Source organism: Antennarius striatus, chromosome 1 (assembly GCF_040054535.1).
Source record: "Antennarius striatus isolate MH-2024 chromosome 1, ASM4005453v1, whole genome shotgun sequence".
NCBI lineage: Eukaryota > Metazoa > Chordata > Actinopteri > Lophiiformes > Antennariidae > Antennarius > Antennarius striatus.
The window spans coordinates 30,793,197-30,810,532 of record NC_090776.1 but is presented as its reverse complement, the minus strand read 5'-3'; the positions used below and the strand labels follow the sequence as shown (position 1 = coordinate 30,810,532).

Here is a 17,336-nt window from a genome sequence, read left to right as displayed (position 1 = left end):
AGTGAAATGAATTTCTGGCTGAAGTGGTACTTTCTTAAATAAGATTAATTTTAGAGATTTCACATTTCCAATGAACACTCAAGGTCATCATGTCTTCATATCCATCATTATAAATTAACTAATAAAAGAATAGTGGTTGCATTTTATTAATCAGCTGTGATCAAATGTAACAAATTTCAAATGCTGTGACCAATGAGTGACATTTATGTGTCCCGTCGCTCGTGATTTCCATTGGCTTCACTCAGGGTTGAAGATGAAAAGAATGTGTTGGTTGTGAGATGAAAGTCATCAGTTCAGTGCATGAATGAGAAAAAAACCATCCAGAGTTGGCCGGCTGTTGCTTTTAGAGTAGTGGGAGGAATAGCTTCTCCCTGTGAAACCCCCTTTGATTCCATCCATGACAGAGCAGTTGAGCATTGAAAATCGATTTCCTCCGATGGTTACTGTTCAAAAGACATTAACCTGCTCTTTGTCCAACCAGACCTCCATACTGCTTACTTTACCCTGTCCACAAACAGTCCGATCCAATAAACTTTGCACCTTTCATCTTTTCAAGTTCTTGCTTACTCCATTTCCCTTCATTTCCGTCTTTATTCCGCTGGAGCTGTACACAGACTGAGAGAAACCGAGTTAACAATCGATGGAGTGGAAAGGAGCAGAAAGAGGACCGACCTCTCAGACCATGTCTGGAAAAGTATCATGTCAATATACTGCTGCCTCTCAGTTAGGGTTCACTGCACAAAGACTACTTTATGTTAAAGTCTTGCTGGAAATCAGCCCAGTTATTCAAAATGTGAACTTCCAGTTTGGGACCATTTAAATATATCTAATCTAATCTAATCTAATCTAATCTAATCTAATCTAAATACATTTTATTATTATTATTAATATTATTTTGGTTCATGTAGAATCCAAGATCGGACCTTTTCTGGACTTTTACAGAAGGTCCTTCAAAAGAAGAATGTAATAGCCCATGGGTTCATTCCACACTCTCTCTCTCTCTCGCAGAAACCTACTTCCTGATGTGCGTGAGTTACATACACTTTGTTTCATATATCAACTTTCATATTATACTGGTTCTCTCCATGCACAATGTGTGTGTAGACAGAGCATATTGTGTGTGGGTGTTTTGTTTGTGAACACGTCGGTGCTGTAAAATCGTCGCTCCTCAGTTAAAAATGTGCCAACTTGACAAAAACATGTTGATTTTCTTTTCTTCTGCAAGAGACGATTGGATATCAACACCAAAATGAGTCATCAGGGAGAAAAAGGTTATTTTAAGTGTACACACTTAAAATAACCTATAATAATAGCAACACATGGTGCCGCAGATAACATTAATCGTAATTGGTTGTAACACTGACCCGTGCACCATCCATATTGTGTATCCCTCTCAAGTTTCAAGTTTATTTATTCTTATATAGCCCAGATTCACAAAGAATATCTCAGAGGGCTTCACAATCTGCACATGGACAATATCCCTCTGACCTTGTGTACAACTCCCCCCAAAACCCTTTTAACAGGGGAAAAAATGGATGGGAGAAACCTCAGGAAGACTAGAGGAGGGACCCCTCTTCCAGGAGTACGAAGCAATAGATATCGTATGTACAGATTAACAACACAGTAATAATAATAATAACAGTAACAAATGTATGACACACACACACACGCATGCACGTAGACACACACACACACACACACACACACATACACACACACACACACATACACACACACACACACATACACACACACACACATACACACACACACACACATACGCGCATGCACGCAGACACACACACACACACACACACACACACACACACACACACATAGATGTGGCCTTTGAAGTTGCATCTGATGGCCTTTGTATTTTATTCCAGACTGACAGTAATTGAAGCGATTCCAGCGACATTAAAGTTGTAAACCATGCAGTCACAATGTTTTGAACTGGCATGACAGAACAAAGCAGAGCAATCCAATCCTCCACTATGAGGTGACAGGACCTCCTGCTCCCCACCCAAACCCCCATTCGTAAACTCAGAGATGTGCCCCCTGGAATCATTTTGATCAGCCCTTCCCTCTTTGAATACTTAACGTCAGGTGTTCATGGTGCAGTCCTGGGCGGCTGCTCTGGATCAGTACCAACAGGTTAGGTTATCCATCGCAGTGTTTTTCTGGTCTTGTCTTATCATGGTGATGGATGGACATGATTCACATTAGTCTTAATCATATCAGTTCTTATTTCATCCTTACAGAAGACTTGGTACAGCTTGCATATTTTCATTATAAGTGACAAAGAACAGAAGAATTACTTGCAGTGACAGTTTTATATTAAGAGGGTGTTAATAAAATGATAAAAGAGAGATGGATAGTCCAAGAATGTACTTTACTATGAAACAATAACGTGGTATCTGTTCTTGCTGTTTACCGTTAAATAGAGCATTATCTGTCACTAATCTTTGTTGAAAATACAAATAATCATGCACCAACATGATTATTTGTAGAAAAAAACACGTTTACCTCAAAGAAAGTACTTTTGTATAGTAAGGATTAAATGTTATTGGTCTGTCCATCCATCCATACCTCCTCTGCAGGCCGGATTTGTCACTCTATAATGTTTCCTGACTTGTTATCTAGCTTTCAGTACCTGAAATAAATTGTGTAAAGTCCAAAATATAAAATGTGCATGGAGTTTTTGTATTGTAGTTTTTCTTTGACGTTCTACACAGACATCTTTGAAGATAATATTTTGGAGATAGGGTGTTTCTATATAAAATTTTCCACACCATATCCCATTCAATTAAATAAAGGTCAAATAAATAAATGAATAAATTCAGCAGAAATTTTGTTTGAAAAACTAATGAGCAAACAAAGTAATGGATGTAGGGACTGACATTTTGTGCACTATTTTGAAGAAAACCCTAATAAAAATGCTAATTTCTTATTTTCTGCAGTGGAAATTTAATAATATCAAACCTGTAATCCCCATGAAAAACCTACTGTTAAAAATATGCTTTATCATTTGATGCAGCTCTCCTTCTGTTTCATGTTGTAGAAAACAATTCATTCACTACAGATGGATAGACAAAAACCCTCTAGACATGGTCACCCCCCCCCCACTGGTCCACCTCTCTGGCACTGGGCCACAGACTCTCACCTCTGAACAACCTTCCGTCACATCTGTGGAGGGAAGGAAAGATATAAAGAAACAAGCAATGTGTGGGAGGCTTTGCCCATCTTATACTATAAGTGGAAAATTTCCATCACCATGGTAACAATGCATGCCCCGCTCACCCGGCTGTGGTTTTATTATGATGATTTGCATCTCCACAATTTTAAAATATCTCATTAGTAATGAACTTGCCATGAAGACAAAGCCAGTTAGTAAAGATAGATATCAATCATTTAACGTCACGCTTTCGTGTAATTTTTACATTTTCCCATCATCTTAAAAGTATCATTGAATAGACTGAAGCTGCCAACTATCAAAAAAGATTCTCTTTCATTCTCTTCAAGGGCTTCTCACAGGATGTGCGGCTATTTGTAACATTAGCATGGAACTCCAGTGCATGGTGATCTCCTCCTAACCATCACTGTGGTGATAGAGGTGATCATTAAGGCATCTCAGCGTGTGGTTGGAGGATGGTAGATAAGATCTGGCTCGAGGGTGTCTCCTGTCAAAGCTTACAGTACAAGGACCACCTTACAACCCTAACTAGAGCCAAGCTCCTGATCTACTGCTGTTGGGAAAACTTCAAGAGAAGATCAAGGTGGTTTGAGTGAAGATCAAGCTGAGCAAGCCCAGAAGCAAACAGGGAGAAACCTATAGAGCTACCTCAATGGATGGTGTGTGTGTGGCAGATGTACTGCATTTCAGCTGCTTCTATTTGAACATCTTCTCATGGGTCTGACGTCGTCAGCTCTATCATGATGATCATTTTGGTACTCTGTGATAGCCACTAATCCGTAGTGTTTGTCTGGATTCCTTTTGCATTCTTCTGTTCTGCTCTTTGCTGCTCGATAACCTTGATGGATTGTTTAGGCACAACTGGTCACTGATTTCTTTGCTGATAGCTTCTGCAGTGGACTTCAGATAATAGTTCTGGGTACATTATCCTTGACTGAATGTTTTTGACAGGAGCACTCCAACCGTATATAATAATTTCCCTGTGCTGCTTTTTGAGGGACTTCGGCTCCTGCCTGACCTCAGATTGTAATGGACTGCTGTCTTGATCCAATACCCTCTTTTAAGATGCTGTGAGCATCTTGATCATGCCCTGATAAAATGGCTCCCAACCTGCATGATTTGAAGTCGTACTTACTACTTGTCGTGCCACATGGAAGCGCGACTCCAGCTTCTCACCAGGAACAGAACCTGTCGTCTTCCTCCAAAAGCTTCCTCTGGATCGTGGCTGCTTTTGGGAGTCTCTTCTCACGTATATGATACATACATCAGTCTGTTGACAATTTTTGTCAGCCCCCAACCCCTCAAAAATCCAATCATCACATGACAATGGAGCTGTTATTCAATTGCAATGTAATGTGTATATAGCATATATGTATATGTGTATATATAGAATAAATGTGTAACAGCCTTTCATGTCTCATACATACAACATATGTTAATTTAAATACTAATATATATATATATATATATATATATATATATATATATATATATATATATACTGTATATATATATAATGTATTTACATAACATACTGTAGATAGAGCCAAGCCTAGTCATTAATGTACATAACCACACAAATTTGTATTTGGGTGAATATAACAGAAAAATGTCAATAATGGCATCTTCACATCTTTAATTGTGTCATGTGGGAAATGCTGTCAATCAGCTGTGATGCATCTGAGCACCGAAAATCCATCATTTTATTTTCCTGCGACCAAACATTGGCCTTCAAACCAAGCTGGGTTATCACGGCTTCCCTGCTGGATTTTCTTCTCTCCTCTTACTCTCTTCTTGCCCCTGTCTGCATCTATATCTGAAAGTCTGAATACCAATGTTATTCAAATTAAAATTATTTATCTCTTTTTGTGGGACCATAAACCAAACCACCAACACATTCACAAACACCACTGTTTACTAGCGCTAGCTCAGATACTGACATAACGAAGATTTCTGTGTTTTTCTCCCCCTTTATTTTAATTTCTTTAAGCTTTCATGTCATTTTTTAACATATTTTATGTTTTATTTAATTTACTGTTTCATTGTCAAGATTATAGAACTTCTTTGCTCATTTTATTTGTCTTCTTTAGCATCAACTATGAAAAACCCTTCATTTTCCCTCTTTTATCATCTCTAGTCTTTCACCTGAATGCTTCAATTAATTTGTCCCTGAATTATGTCCAGTGTATCGAGAGACATCTATACACTTAAATGTTACGGTATAGAAAATATCTTTTATTCTGAAGCAAATTTAAGTGTAAGTCTATATTTACACATTGATGAAGGTCAAAAGATTACTAGCTCTGGACTAATAGGATGATGGCAATGCATATTTGTTTGCAACAAGTTTTTGTTTTTCACAAGGTGTAATGATTCAGGCACTTCTGTTCATTACAATGATCCGTGTGTTTCAAACGTGGTTATCAAGAAGCTGTAAAAGTATAATTATTGTCTTTGAGAAGTCTGACAACAAGATGAAGAATGTTTGAACGAAATGTAGATGCATGTTTTTAAGATGGACAAAAAGATAATGCTTTACATTCTGATTTACAAACTATTATACACATCAGAGGGACAGAGAGGCCAGACTGAGATGGTTTGGACATGTCCAGAGGAGAGATAGTGAATATATTGGTAGAAGGATGCTGAGTTCTGAACTGCCAGGCAGGAGGCCTAGAGGAAGACCAAAGAGGAGGTTTATGGATGTAGTGAAAGAGGACATGAAGGTAGTTGGTGTGAGAGAAGAGGATGAGAAGACAGTGCTGATCGCTTTGGCTGCTGACATGTAAAATTGTCCACGGTATGAGATTAAAGATGTGAAGGTTTGGTTGAAGCAGCTTGATTTCATTCCTTTGTCTTTATACTTTTATCCTTTTTCTCTCCTTTATAGGTGACATGTAATTGTTTCACAGTCAGTGATGGAGAGCTACAGGAGACTGGCTTTGGACTTTATCCCAGGTAACACACACACAAACACACACACACACACACACACACACACACACACACACACACACACACACACACACACACACACACACACACACACACACACACACACACACCATTAGTATCAATTTAGCTCATCATTTCTGTTGTTTTGATGTCTTTCTGTCACACCTACAAAATAAAAATTCTGCCAGATATAAATGTGTCTTTGGTTTCCTGCCAGATCATTACACCCCTGCCAACCCCACCATTTCTTTACCCCACCCACCTGTCCCACTTTCCTCATTATATTTTATTGACACTTCTTTGAAATGCAAGAAAGAGAAAAGGTGAATTCTTGTCATGAGGCAAAAAACTGAAAATGAATATTGACATAATTTTACAGCGCTGTTTGAGGCATTTTTTTTGTTTTTGCACATGTTGTTAGCATTGCTTTGCACACACACACACACACACACACACACACACACACACACACACACACACACACACACACACACACACACACACACACACACACACACACACACACACACACACACACACTCTCTCTCTGCAGGTATCTCAACCACTCTAGCTGGGCAGTATTGAGAAGTCAGATGGTCACAGTTGCTTCACCAAAGCTCAGTCAATCCATATTGGTATTTGTCAGTGTGTGTCTGTGATTCATGTCATAACTCATCCATAAATGAAGGGCCATAGTGATCCCCAGACTATATTTTGGGTTGCCTAGCAACCATGGGGTTTGCTGAAGAGAGGAGTACTCTGATGAGGCTACACCTGTGTTCCCCCCACACCTTTCTGATCATTTTTCCTGACTTTCTCATCTGCTTCTCCAAAGTGCCCTGAGTACCATCCAGACTACAACCTGTGATTTAAATGTAGTTTCTGCCTTTAAGAAATAGAGCTCACACAAAGAGCTCTAATGTCGTCTTGAACCAGAACAGCTGGAAATGGGTTTCCTTGTTGAAGAGACAGCTATGGAAGGTCAGTTTGCACTGACAGCTCTGAAAAAAGAAGTGAGAGCGCTGCTGAGAGGAAATGTGTGCAAGTTTTTATGGACAAAAAAAAATTGTCAATACTTCTATCATTGTACTACATTAAATACACACACACACACACACACACACACACACACACACACACACACACACACACACACACACACACACACACACACACACACACACACACACACACTGTGTGATTTTCCATATTGACAGGTGCAGATTTTCCTCTAGATATACCTTCGTCCTCTCACATCCATTTGAACTGCTCTGAATCTGCATCATCTCAGCTTCATATTGGTCAACATGCAGTGAGAGGAGGTCAAGGAGTAGCAACAGAGTAATTTAAGGTAACAAAGATCCCAATTTTGTCACAACACAGAAATAGCACATAAAAGTCAGTAAATTATTATTATTTCACTTTACACTTTTTTACAATGTATAATTAAAAAAGCACTTTTGGATTTTGTACAGTAGATGTGATAAATTTGACATCCTGTGTGAAAGTGTGAAACAACACTATTAAATTGTTATTTATCATCCCAATCATATCTGATGCATCAGCACAGGGTTGAACCACTTCTTCACATGAAGACAATTAACAGTGAGAAAAATAAAGAGGCACAAAAGTAAAGGAAAAAACTATGTCAACGTCTCACTCATTAAATATCAGTTAAGAGTAAATGATCAATTAAGAGTAAATGTAGTGACGGTGGTGTGACACTCATCGGATATTTGATTCCGTTCCTACTGCACACATTGACAGTTAGCTTCAGCAGATAATGTAATGTGAGATGTGTTTAGTTAATTAATATAATTATTATGCTAATGAGCCACTGCCTATCAGATAAAAGCAGCATTTAGAGGGTTTAACATCTCGTTGATGTTCACCCCACAACGTCTCAAGTGTAGAACGAAGCTAGGAGCTTACTGGTGGTTTCACAATGGTTAAATACACACACACACACACACACACACACACACACACACACACACACACACACACACACACACACACACACACACACACACACACACACACACACACACACACACACACACACACAGTCTATCTTGTACCTATTTTTTTATTCTTTGAATATAATAAACAGCAGGAACAACAGATGTCCAGCCGTGTGTGAAAGCAAATGTCCTTTTACTGCACAAAGAAGCTCGCAATTTTTTTCAGAATCATGGCTGTTAATGTAATCATTATGGGTAATATTGACCATCAACTTCATGTACTGGTTTATACAGACGACATAAGGTCAGATTAATGAGTTTGAATACCTGTTTTTAAAGGTAGGATTGTTTTTGTGCTAGAATCCTCTATTGAATCATCCCTTCCTCAGTGCTATAGTGGTGACAATAAATGCACTTGTATATCATTCTTCCATGGTTTGGTGAGCCTGGAGTAGAGAATATTTTTCAGATACTGCACTAAGAAGGTGACCAGTTTCCCTAAATTCTTACCTTTTTTTAAACAAACCTCCATAAAAACACCTAAAAATCCCCAGCAATAAATGAGTATATTAATTTAAAGATAAATAATGCAAAATGAAATTGACTCTAGGACTGGCAGTTATTCAGAATAAAAATACATTAATGATGTTTTTGAGGTAAGCGTTAAATATGTTGTCTTTACAAGTTTTGGAGTAGATTTGAAGAACGTCAGGCTGACACCCTGTTTCACATTACGTTACATTACAACTGTTTTGAGCGGATTTGTCTTCCCAATAAATTAATGGATTAGTTGTATACTTACATTTCTTTGAGTCAAGGATATCATTCATTGCATGAAATAAATCTGTTTTCATTCTAATTAAGTCATGTTGTTTCCACAGCCGTTTATTAAAATTTTCTGGAATGAAATTCTGCTCCTCTACATCTACCATCGATCTTGCTGCCGCAATAATTCTAAACCATTTTAATTTGGTCGCATTAAGCCGTTTCATTTTGATATTAATATATTTTTTAAACTGTAAGGTAACTGGTATTATTAGATGTTAAAATGAAAAAGCCATCCATGCAATCAATCATCGTGTAAATACAAACAAGTCTATGGCAGTAGCAACATCGTGTGGATGACGCTTTGTTGGTAAATCTGGAGTATGAATCTTACTCCTTTGCTGGGACTGATGTGGGGTAACATAAAGAGGCTTTTATGACATAAGCAGACTGTTCATTCTGTTCTACTGCTGTCAGGCGACACTTGAAGGACACGTGTCGCTGGGCAAAAGCAATGATCAGTCAGTATTAGTGTCATTGATTTAAAAACTGTTGCTGTTGGAGCATCACTAAGATGTGTCTGTACCTCTACCTTTGCCCCTTGAGTTAGTTATTCTTGTCCTCCTCCCTTCCCTCTCTTCTCCGATCTGCCTTTCACTCTTCCTCCTTCCCTAACCCCCATTTTCTTGTTTTCTTCGTCCCAGTTTGTCTTTGCTGAACCATGATTGCAACCCAAACTGTGTGAGGGTGTTTGAGGGGACCAAACTGCTGCTCAGAGCTGTTCGAGACATCAGCCCTGAAGAGGAGGTACGGTGGAGCGCTCACAGTGTTAAAAACATGGACTAGGACTGTAGTTTTATTCTTTACGATGTTGCTTCTGCTCTTACGTTCATCTCCTTCATGAGCGATGTTTTTACTGGTGTTAGTGATGCTGCTGCTTCAGGCTGTTTTAGGTATTGGAAACAAATGCCCATAACATCTCTGTGGTTATTATCTGAATTTACTAACCTCAGATCATTTATATCTTCAAAATCTGTGGACTTGTTTCCAAGTGAAGTATCACCCTAACATACGCGGGATGTCAGCTCCGACTTTGGCAGAGTCTCCCCTTATTTTCCATACTTCTCTCCTGGCTGCATGTAATGAGATGCATCCATGCCATCTGGAAGATCCACTCCATTTACTCCTACACCATGCCTCCTCACAATGTGAAGTCTGCACCATTTGGACTACATTTTAATTCTTTCTCTTGAATTTTCAGGATCACTGTGAGATAGTGGAATAAAATGTTGAGCATTAACATGATGTGACCTGACGGTTCTCTCTGTCCTCAGCTAAACATCAGTTACATCGGGATGTTGTTACCGACTGGAGAACGACAGAAACAGCTGAAGCTCCAGTACCATTTCACCTGCAACTGTCAACTTTGCACCTCTAAAGACAGAGTAAGCTTCATATTCACAAATCATCCTGTCATATTATTCAGGGGTCAGTTTTCAGAGTGTAGAAAACATGTGAACTAGATGTACTCTAAATAATTCTTAACTCTCACACTCAGGTTAATCTTTGCACGGTGGTGACTGACACCCCCTTAGACACAGAGTGGAGCAGCGTGTTGTATTGAAGAAAGGCTTTCTCCTGCTGCTGCGCCTCAACAGCAGCTGTACTACAAACTGTAGGACAGAAGTTAAATAGCAAAAAGCCTTCAGTGATCTGATTAATGAAGATCAGCTCCTATCTGAACTGATTCTCATGCATGACTGAACGGGCTTGTGACTCGATCACACACACACACACACACACACACACACACACACACACACACACACACACACACACACACACACACACACACACACACACACACACCACACACACACACTGCTCTGCTGTGAAGCTGTTGGATTATTAATCTGTACATGACCTGTTACAGTATGCCCTTTCTTGTCCTCTGTTCCCTTTTCCTCCTTCAATCTCACTCTGTTCTCCTGAACACCTCTTCCCTCTGTCACTCCTTCATGCACTACACCTCTCTCTCTCTCTCTCTCTCTCTGTCTCTCTGTCTCTCTCTGTCTCTCTCTCTGTCTCTCTCTCTCTCTCTGTCTCTCTCTCTCTCTCTCTCTCTCTCTTGTCTCTGACCACACCCCCCCTCCCTGAAAAACGAGAAAAATTACCATGTCTTTCAACCCTGGTTTTCTTTCCCATCCATTTTAATCCACTCAATCTTTGTGTTCTAATATGTCAATGACTCTCTGTCATTCTGTACGCCCCCCAACCCCACCCCCTTTCTCCTTCTTTTTTGCACTCAAAACTGCATGTGCGTGCGTGTGTGTGTGTGTGTGTTTGCGTGCGTGTGTGCATATGTGCGTGCGTGCGTGCGTGCGTGCGCGTGCGTGCGTGCGTGTGTGTGTGTGTGTGTGTGTGTGTGTGCCTGAGATCATGTCAGAGAGAACTCCGTTGATTCTGTGGGACAACGGCTTCATTTTATTCAACCTGTTTTTGTTCTGCAGACGAAACGTGGACACACACACTTTCTCTGTCTTCGCTTCTTTTAATCTTCAGATGATGATGATGGTGGTGGGCTGCTGGGGTTTGACCCAAAGTTGTCATGGCGACAGATGACTGTTGACATCAAACCCACAATATAGCAATTGTTTCTTTTTTTGCATGTGGTTGTGTGATCGGCGCATATGAAAATAGAAGTGCTGCTTTCTTCTCCATTGATGACGGCCAACACTGGTCATTTCTTTTTTCTTTGTTTGGTTGCAAAATTTCTTAATTTTCTCCACATTTTACTAGATTTAGTGTTTGCTACTTTAAAGTTGCCAAGGTTAAGGTTAAGGTTTTAGTGCGATGCATTTACAGGTGAGGATTCTCCATCACTTTTTCATTTTCTTCAATGCAGATAAAAGAGTTGTTGGCAATATTTAACAGAAATGTTGCATTAAAAAATGCCCAGGAATGACCCAAATATGTGTAGTAATGTATGTGCAAAAGGAAATATTTTTATTGAGACAAAAGAATAGAGATGCTGTTTTTGAAAATCTAATTTTTGTTGATAGTTCACAAACGTGATCATCAAAGCTGTGGAGGGTTTCAGGATCAAGGAATTGGGGATATTAATTACGATGGTAATTGGATTTAAAGAATGTAAAAGTAGTCTGTTAACTCATATATTTGATGGGAGGGTCTTTGTTCAGACCATGAAGTGTACTCACCCACTGTGGATGTTTAGGTCTTCGGTCTTTGTTTTGCAGGACACACTCATGCTGTCAGGGGCGGAATCAGACTGGCACCGACTGAACGAAGCTCTACCAACACTGGAAGGGCTTCTTGCCTCAAAGGGTATGCTTTACATCAAGTTAACACTGAATGGTTGTGATCATTATATCATAAAAATGACGTTTCTACAATAATCTTCAGAGTACATTTGAATGTGTTTTTAGAGATAAATCATGTCAGCATATGATTTCCCATGGGGGGTGCTGATGTACACCTTTAGATGCTCACCATGTTCACTTTTCCTTCAGATTGGCAGCCGTTACAGGAGAAATGCAGTCATCTTCTATCAACTGTTGGTGTTGATGTACCAGATGAGAACGTGTTTAAGATCAGGGTGACAGACATGGCTCTAGATGCTTGTGTTAATCTGGGAGCCTGGGAAGAAGCTTTGAGATATGGGGAGAAGACACTTCCAGCGTACAGGTAAGGGGTTTGACGAGTTCATACTGAAAGTATAAAAACTGAAAGTCTGATTTATGTTTTCTCATTCATTCATTCATCTGGAGTACCCCCTCTTTCCGCTGTGGCGGGGTTGCTGGAGCCTATCCCAGCGGACAAGGGGCATGAGGCAGGGTACACTCCAGGCACAAAGCCAGTGCACCGCAGATTCTATATTTTCCCATGTCTAAAGGAGAAAACTTCTCTCTGCTTCGCTGTTAATAGGGAATATACGGAGTGACTGATGTTAAACAGAACTGTGAGGAAATGGATTAAAGGAACTCAACCAGAGTGCATTCAAAGTAAAACTCAAATCAGCTGACTCCCAAAACCGCTTTTCCTCCCCTGGAAGATTGTTTTAGGGATTTGGGAGGAGGATGAAGCTGAACATGATTTAATTAAAACATTCATACAAACAAGAGGCAGTTGTCAGGGGGGAAGATTTAAAGGAACTTTAAAGTCGATCAAAGTGACGGACATGAATGTATGCCTTTGTCTTCACTTAATACAACAAATGTAAATGTTGAAACTCCACAACCGAGGCAGTGGAAATTGAGCTCAGGAACGCTGACACGTGTCTGGATTGACTTGCGTGCAAAGCATCCTCAATTGGCAAAAGGTGCTTTTAAAATGCAAGAACTTCAATATGTGGGACTGGGTTCCCATCTCCAGCATGAACAGGGTATCGGAACAGATTATGTGTACTAAACAATCAAAGGCAGAATCTGTTTCAAATACAACCCACAATGCAACACCATCAACATCATCTGAAGCCGTTCAAGCACTTCCTCCCATTATGTTGTGGGGAGTTGAGTCATGATGGGTTCTGGTTTAATTTGGCCAGCTGACACCTACAGCTAAATGCTCTGCTGCCCACTTCCTTTGTAACGCTAGCGTGTGTGTGTGTGTGTGTGTGTGTGTGTGTGTGTGTGTGTGTGTGTGTGCGCTTGTGTGTGTGCATGCGTGTGTGTGTGCGTGTGTGTGATTCATTAATTATTCTCATATATATATATATATATATATATATATATATATATATATATATATATATATATATGGGGGGCATACTGTACTGTATATAGAGTGCTTATATTACAACATATAAGTTTTATTCATGGAGCAAAATTATGAACAAAATCTTGTTGGTGAGAAGAGGGAGGAGGGTAGGATGCAAGGCGGGGTGAGGATGGATGTGAGGAAGGAAATGTTAGTAATGACAAATGAGAGAGGGTCAGTGTTAGAGGGGACGAGGAACCTGAGGGATTAGAGGTGATGGAACAATAAGCAGCAAATACAGAGATGGGAAAGTTGAAGTGAATGCACATAGAGTGGAGAAGCAGGAAAATGGTGAAAGACGACTGGAGGAATGCACTGGGGAATGGGGAATGGGGAAATGGGGATGGAAATAAATGAAAGCAAAGGAGAGAAAATAGTGTTACAGAGGAAGGTTCTCCATATTCATCTGTCTCCTCTGGGCTCCTCTGATGGGAGAATGATAGCTGCAGGAGTTCTTCTCTCTTTCACTTGTCCTTCCCCTCATTCTATATTCTCTTTTTCTTCCACTCTCTACATTTCCAGTTTCACTATTCAATCTGTGATATGTAGGGGGGGGGGCGTTCTCCATGTCTCTGCATCAGTAAGGTGTGTGTGCTGCAGACATGCAATGCTTATTGATGTCTCCATGCTGCACACTTTATTACTGCAGACATGCTCACACACACACACACACACACACACACACACACACACACACACACACACACACACACACACACACAGTGCGGTTCATGAATACATGAATGTACAAACAGTACAGCTCCTTTCTGAAGCAGCAGCCATGTAAGAAAAAGCTATTTGGTTCCATCCCTTGTCTCCACCCAACAACATAAACTTTTCTCAGTTTTTTTCTTTTGCAGTTTTTGGTCCGTCAGAGTGAATAAGCAGGGAATTTCCTCTGTCCTCTTTGTTGCAGTGACATTTTGGCATCATCTGCAACCCTAGCAGAACCATGAAGGACACCCGTTTTGTCGGTCATCAAGGGTGATTAGGTGTTAGTGTTACTACATAAAGCCTGTTCCTTGTCAGACCAACACTGCTAAAGCTTGGTTTTCTTGGAGCAGCACCTTAACAAGACCTTCCTCCAGGTCAACCTCCAGCTTAGACTGAAATTAAACACCTGTTCTCACACACACTTCCACCACGCGTCTTTGACGAATGAATGAGCAAAGAGGACACTGATCACATGACCTCTGCCAAGTCTTGCTGGCAGAGGTAATTAAAGAGAACACTTCACTAATTTTTCCGTGTTTACAAATTATTAATTGAAATTCTTTTCTTATTAAGCCGTGTTTCCCTCTCTAGAACGGCGGGCCGTGGATCTTTTGTTTCAAACGAACCTCATTAGTTCCACTGCATTTGCCTGTAAATCCAACGCGCTTCCACAACTATTAATGTCTCCTTCTCGCCTCCTCTCTTACCCACAGCCCAGAGCTACACTTCTCTAACTAGCAGCAAGACCATATTTACTTTTCAATTTACTCTCCCGGGGAAGAATACAAGAGACAGCAACTTACTGAAATTATTTTAATTGCTGTGTGACTCTATATGCAAAGCAAGAATGTAATTGGAGGTTGGTGTTGATGTGTGTGCTCGCCTGTCTCGACAGCGTAAATCACTGACTTTCTAATTAAATCAACATTGTAATTAGCTTATTATTCATAGAGGTGTAAAGTTGTTTTAAATTTTTACCATAATCTCAGACCACCTTTATAATTGGTTGGCTTCTTAGTTACCAGTTTAGTTCAGCTTGAAGGTACAAAGAAATGGACTACTCTGATAAAAAAGATCCGACAAGCTTTTGGCTGAGACCACTGCAGGTGTTTACATCAATCCACAGGAAGTTCCTTGAAGACGTTTCACATCTCATCCAAGAGGCTTCCACAGTTCTAAAGCAAACAGTGAAAACTAGTATGAACCATTGTTTTCAGTCCTTTCATTCTGTTCATTCCTACAGTTAAGGAGAATGCTGAAGGTTATAGCAGATTCAGAACCGCTTCTATTTGCATGTGATCATGTTCTGATAATGGTGACCCACGTTGGGAGCACTGGTAACATCTCATGAGGAGAAGTGAAATCAAATACAAAAGCACTCACCTTATCTCTGTCTGCATCCTACATACAGTATATTAATGGTGGTGTCCAGTTGTGTGTGTTTGGCTGTATGTGCGTGTCAGAGAAGAAGAGAGAGCACAGATAAGGAACAGGTGAGAGGAATGACTGAAGACGATAGAAGAGAAACCAGTGGAGTGCAGCAGAACCAAGAGCGAACATCTGGCTGATCACCAACTTTAATCCCTGCAGTTATTGGGGCAAAACGCACAGATGTAAAGAGGTAGGAGCCAAGCAAAGAGGATGTGAAGTAGAGAAAGAACAGATCAAGGAGAGGATAAATGGTGAGCAAACTTGGCTAAATGAACATTTTAAGAACTGGAGTATTGACAACAATAAAACTCTTCCTTAGTTCACTGTTGTGCATTAACTTTACCATGGACCATGTCTCAGTTCACTTAAAACATTCGTCTTTATATATTGGTGCTGGATGAGCTGTGTTCACTGACGTCACCATGTGTGTGTGTGAGTCATGCATTTCTGGGTGTTTCCACGTGAATAAGATTATAACAAATTCAGGGAAGGCTTCATCATGTATATTTTAAATGAACCAATTTAGAGTGTGTGTGTGTGTGTGTGTGTGTGTGTGTGTGTGTGTGTGTGTGTGTGTGTGTGTGTGTGTTCTCTGGGGGTTCCCCTCATTGATCATCTGGACTGTAACTCGTGCCTCAGGTCATCTACACACTCCTCCTGCTGCCTTACCTCCCCTGTGGGAGTTATCCTGACCAGGAGGTTTTATTTGGGATTAGTTGTGACTAAAAATTGTGTTTTCAGACTGAAGACTGTGACAAAGCTCCTGAGATAATGACAGGGGGATTTTAAAATTAGCCCCACAATATAAAGGGTGCCACTAATCAATAATAAAGGAAGTAGTTGTGATTCTGGTGCACACGTTTACTTCTGTGTATTCTGTCTGAGTACTTTAGTGTCAGAACAACTACAGCAGCAGGAGTACATCAATGGACCGTTCTCCATATTCAGGCTTTATGGGAATTGTGCAGGCGTGGTTTTAATACTGTCTAACACACAAACATGCACACAGCCATATGTTAGGAGGTGTATTAACTGAAATAGAGAAATACTTCATTTATTCTTGCACATCTTTAAGAGATCTGCTCCTAATGTTTATGTATTACAACTCCAACTCCGTCAATCTGCCCCAGGGCAGCCGTGGCATGTGGCTACATACTACATGTAGCTTAACATCACCAAGGATGAATGAGGAGTGAATGAATACTGGATCCAATGTAAAAGCGATTTGGAGTGTCCAGAAAAGCCTATATAAATCTATTATTATTATTATTATTATGCAGGCACTGCAAGATATTTTTTACTAGTTTTCTCAATGCAATCATTGTTCGTGTGTGATGTTTGTGTTTTTAACGTCATTAGGTAGACTCTGGCTTCAGAGTGACCAAGGTATTAAAGAGAATGAAGTGCTGCCACTTCTTGTTTCAAAGCGCGATTAAAATCATCCTGTAACATATTCCAGTACAGCAAAGAATGAGTGGTTTAAGAATTATTCAGTCAGCTGAATTCCTGAAGGACTGCCAATCCAACTTCACTCCAAA

The 17,336-nt window shown here is 40.1% G+C and overlaps 1 protein-coding gene across 3 annotated transcripts in view; it reads left to right on the top strand.

Annotated features, from left to right (window-relative positions):
• The window catches only part of smyd3 (SET and MYND domain containing 3), a 59,778-nt gene that overhangs the window by 40,325 nt on the left and 2,117 nt on the right, over nt 1–17,336 (top strand). For all 3 annotated transcript variants that reach the window (XM_068319996.1, XM_068319976.1, XM_068319986.1), the window contains exons 6-10: nt 6,084–6,151; nt 9,582–9,684; nt 10,212–10,322; nt 12,135–12,222; nt 12,408–12,582. In XM_068319996.1, the coding sequence (XP_068176097.1) occupies nt 6,084–6,151; nt 9,582–9,684; nt 10,212–10,322; nt 12,135–12,222; nt 12,408–12,582 (545 nt within the window). The remainder of the gene's footprint in view (nt 1–6,083; nt 6,152–9,581; nt 9,685–10,211; nt 10,323–12,134; nt 12,223–12,407; nt 12,583–17,336) is intronic.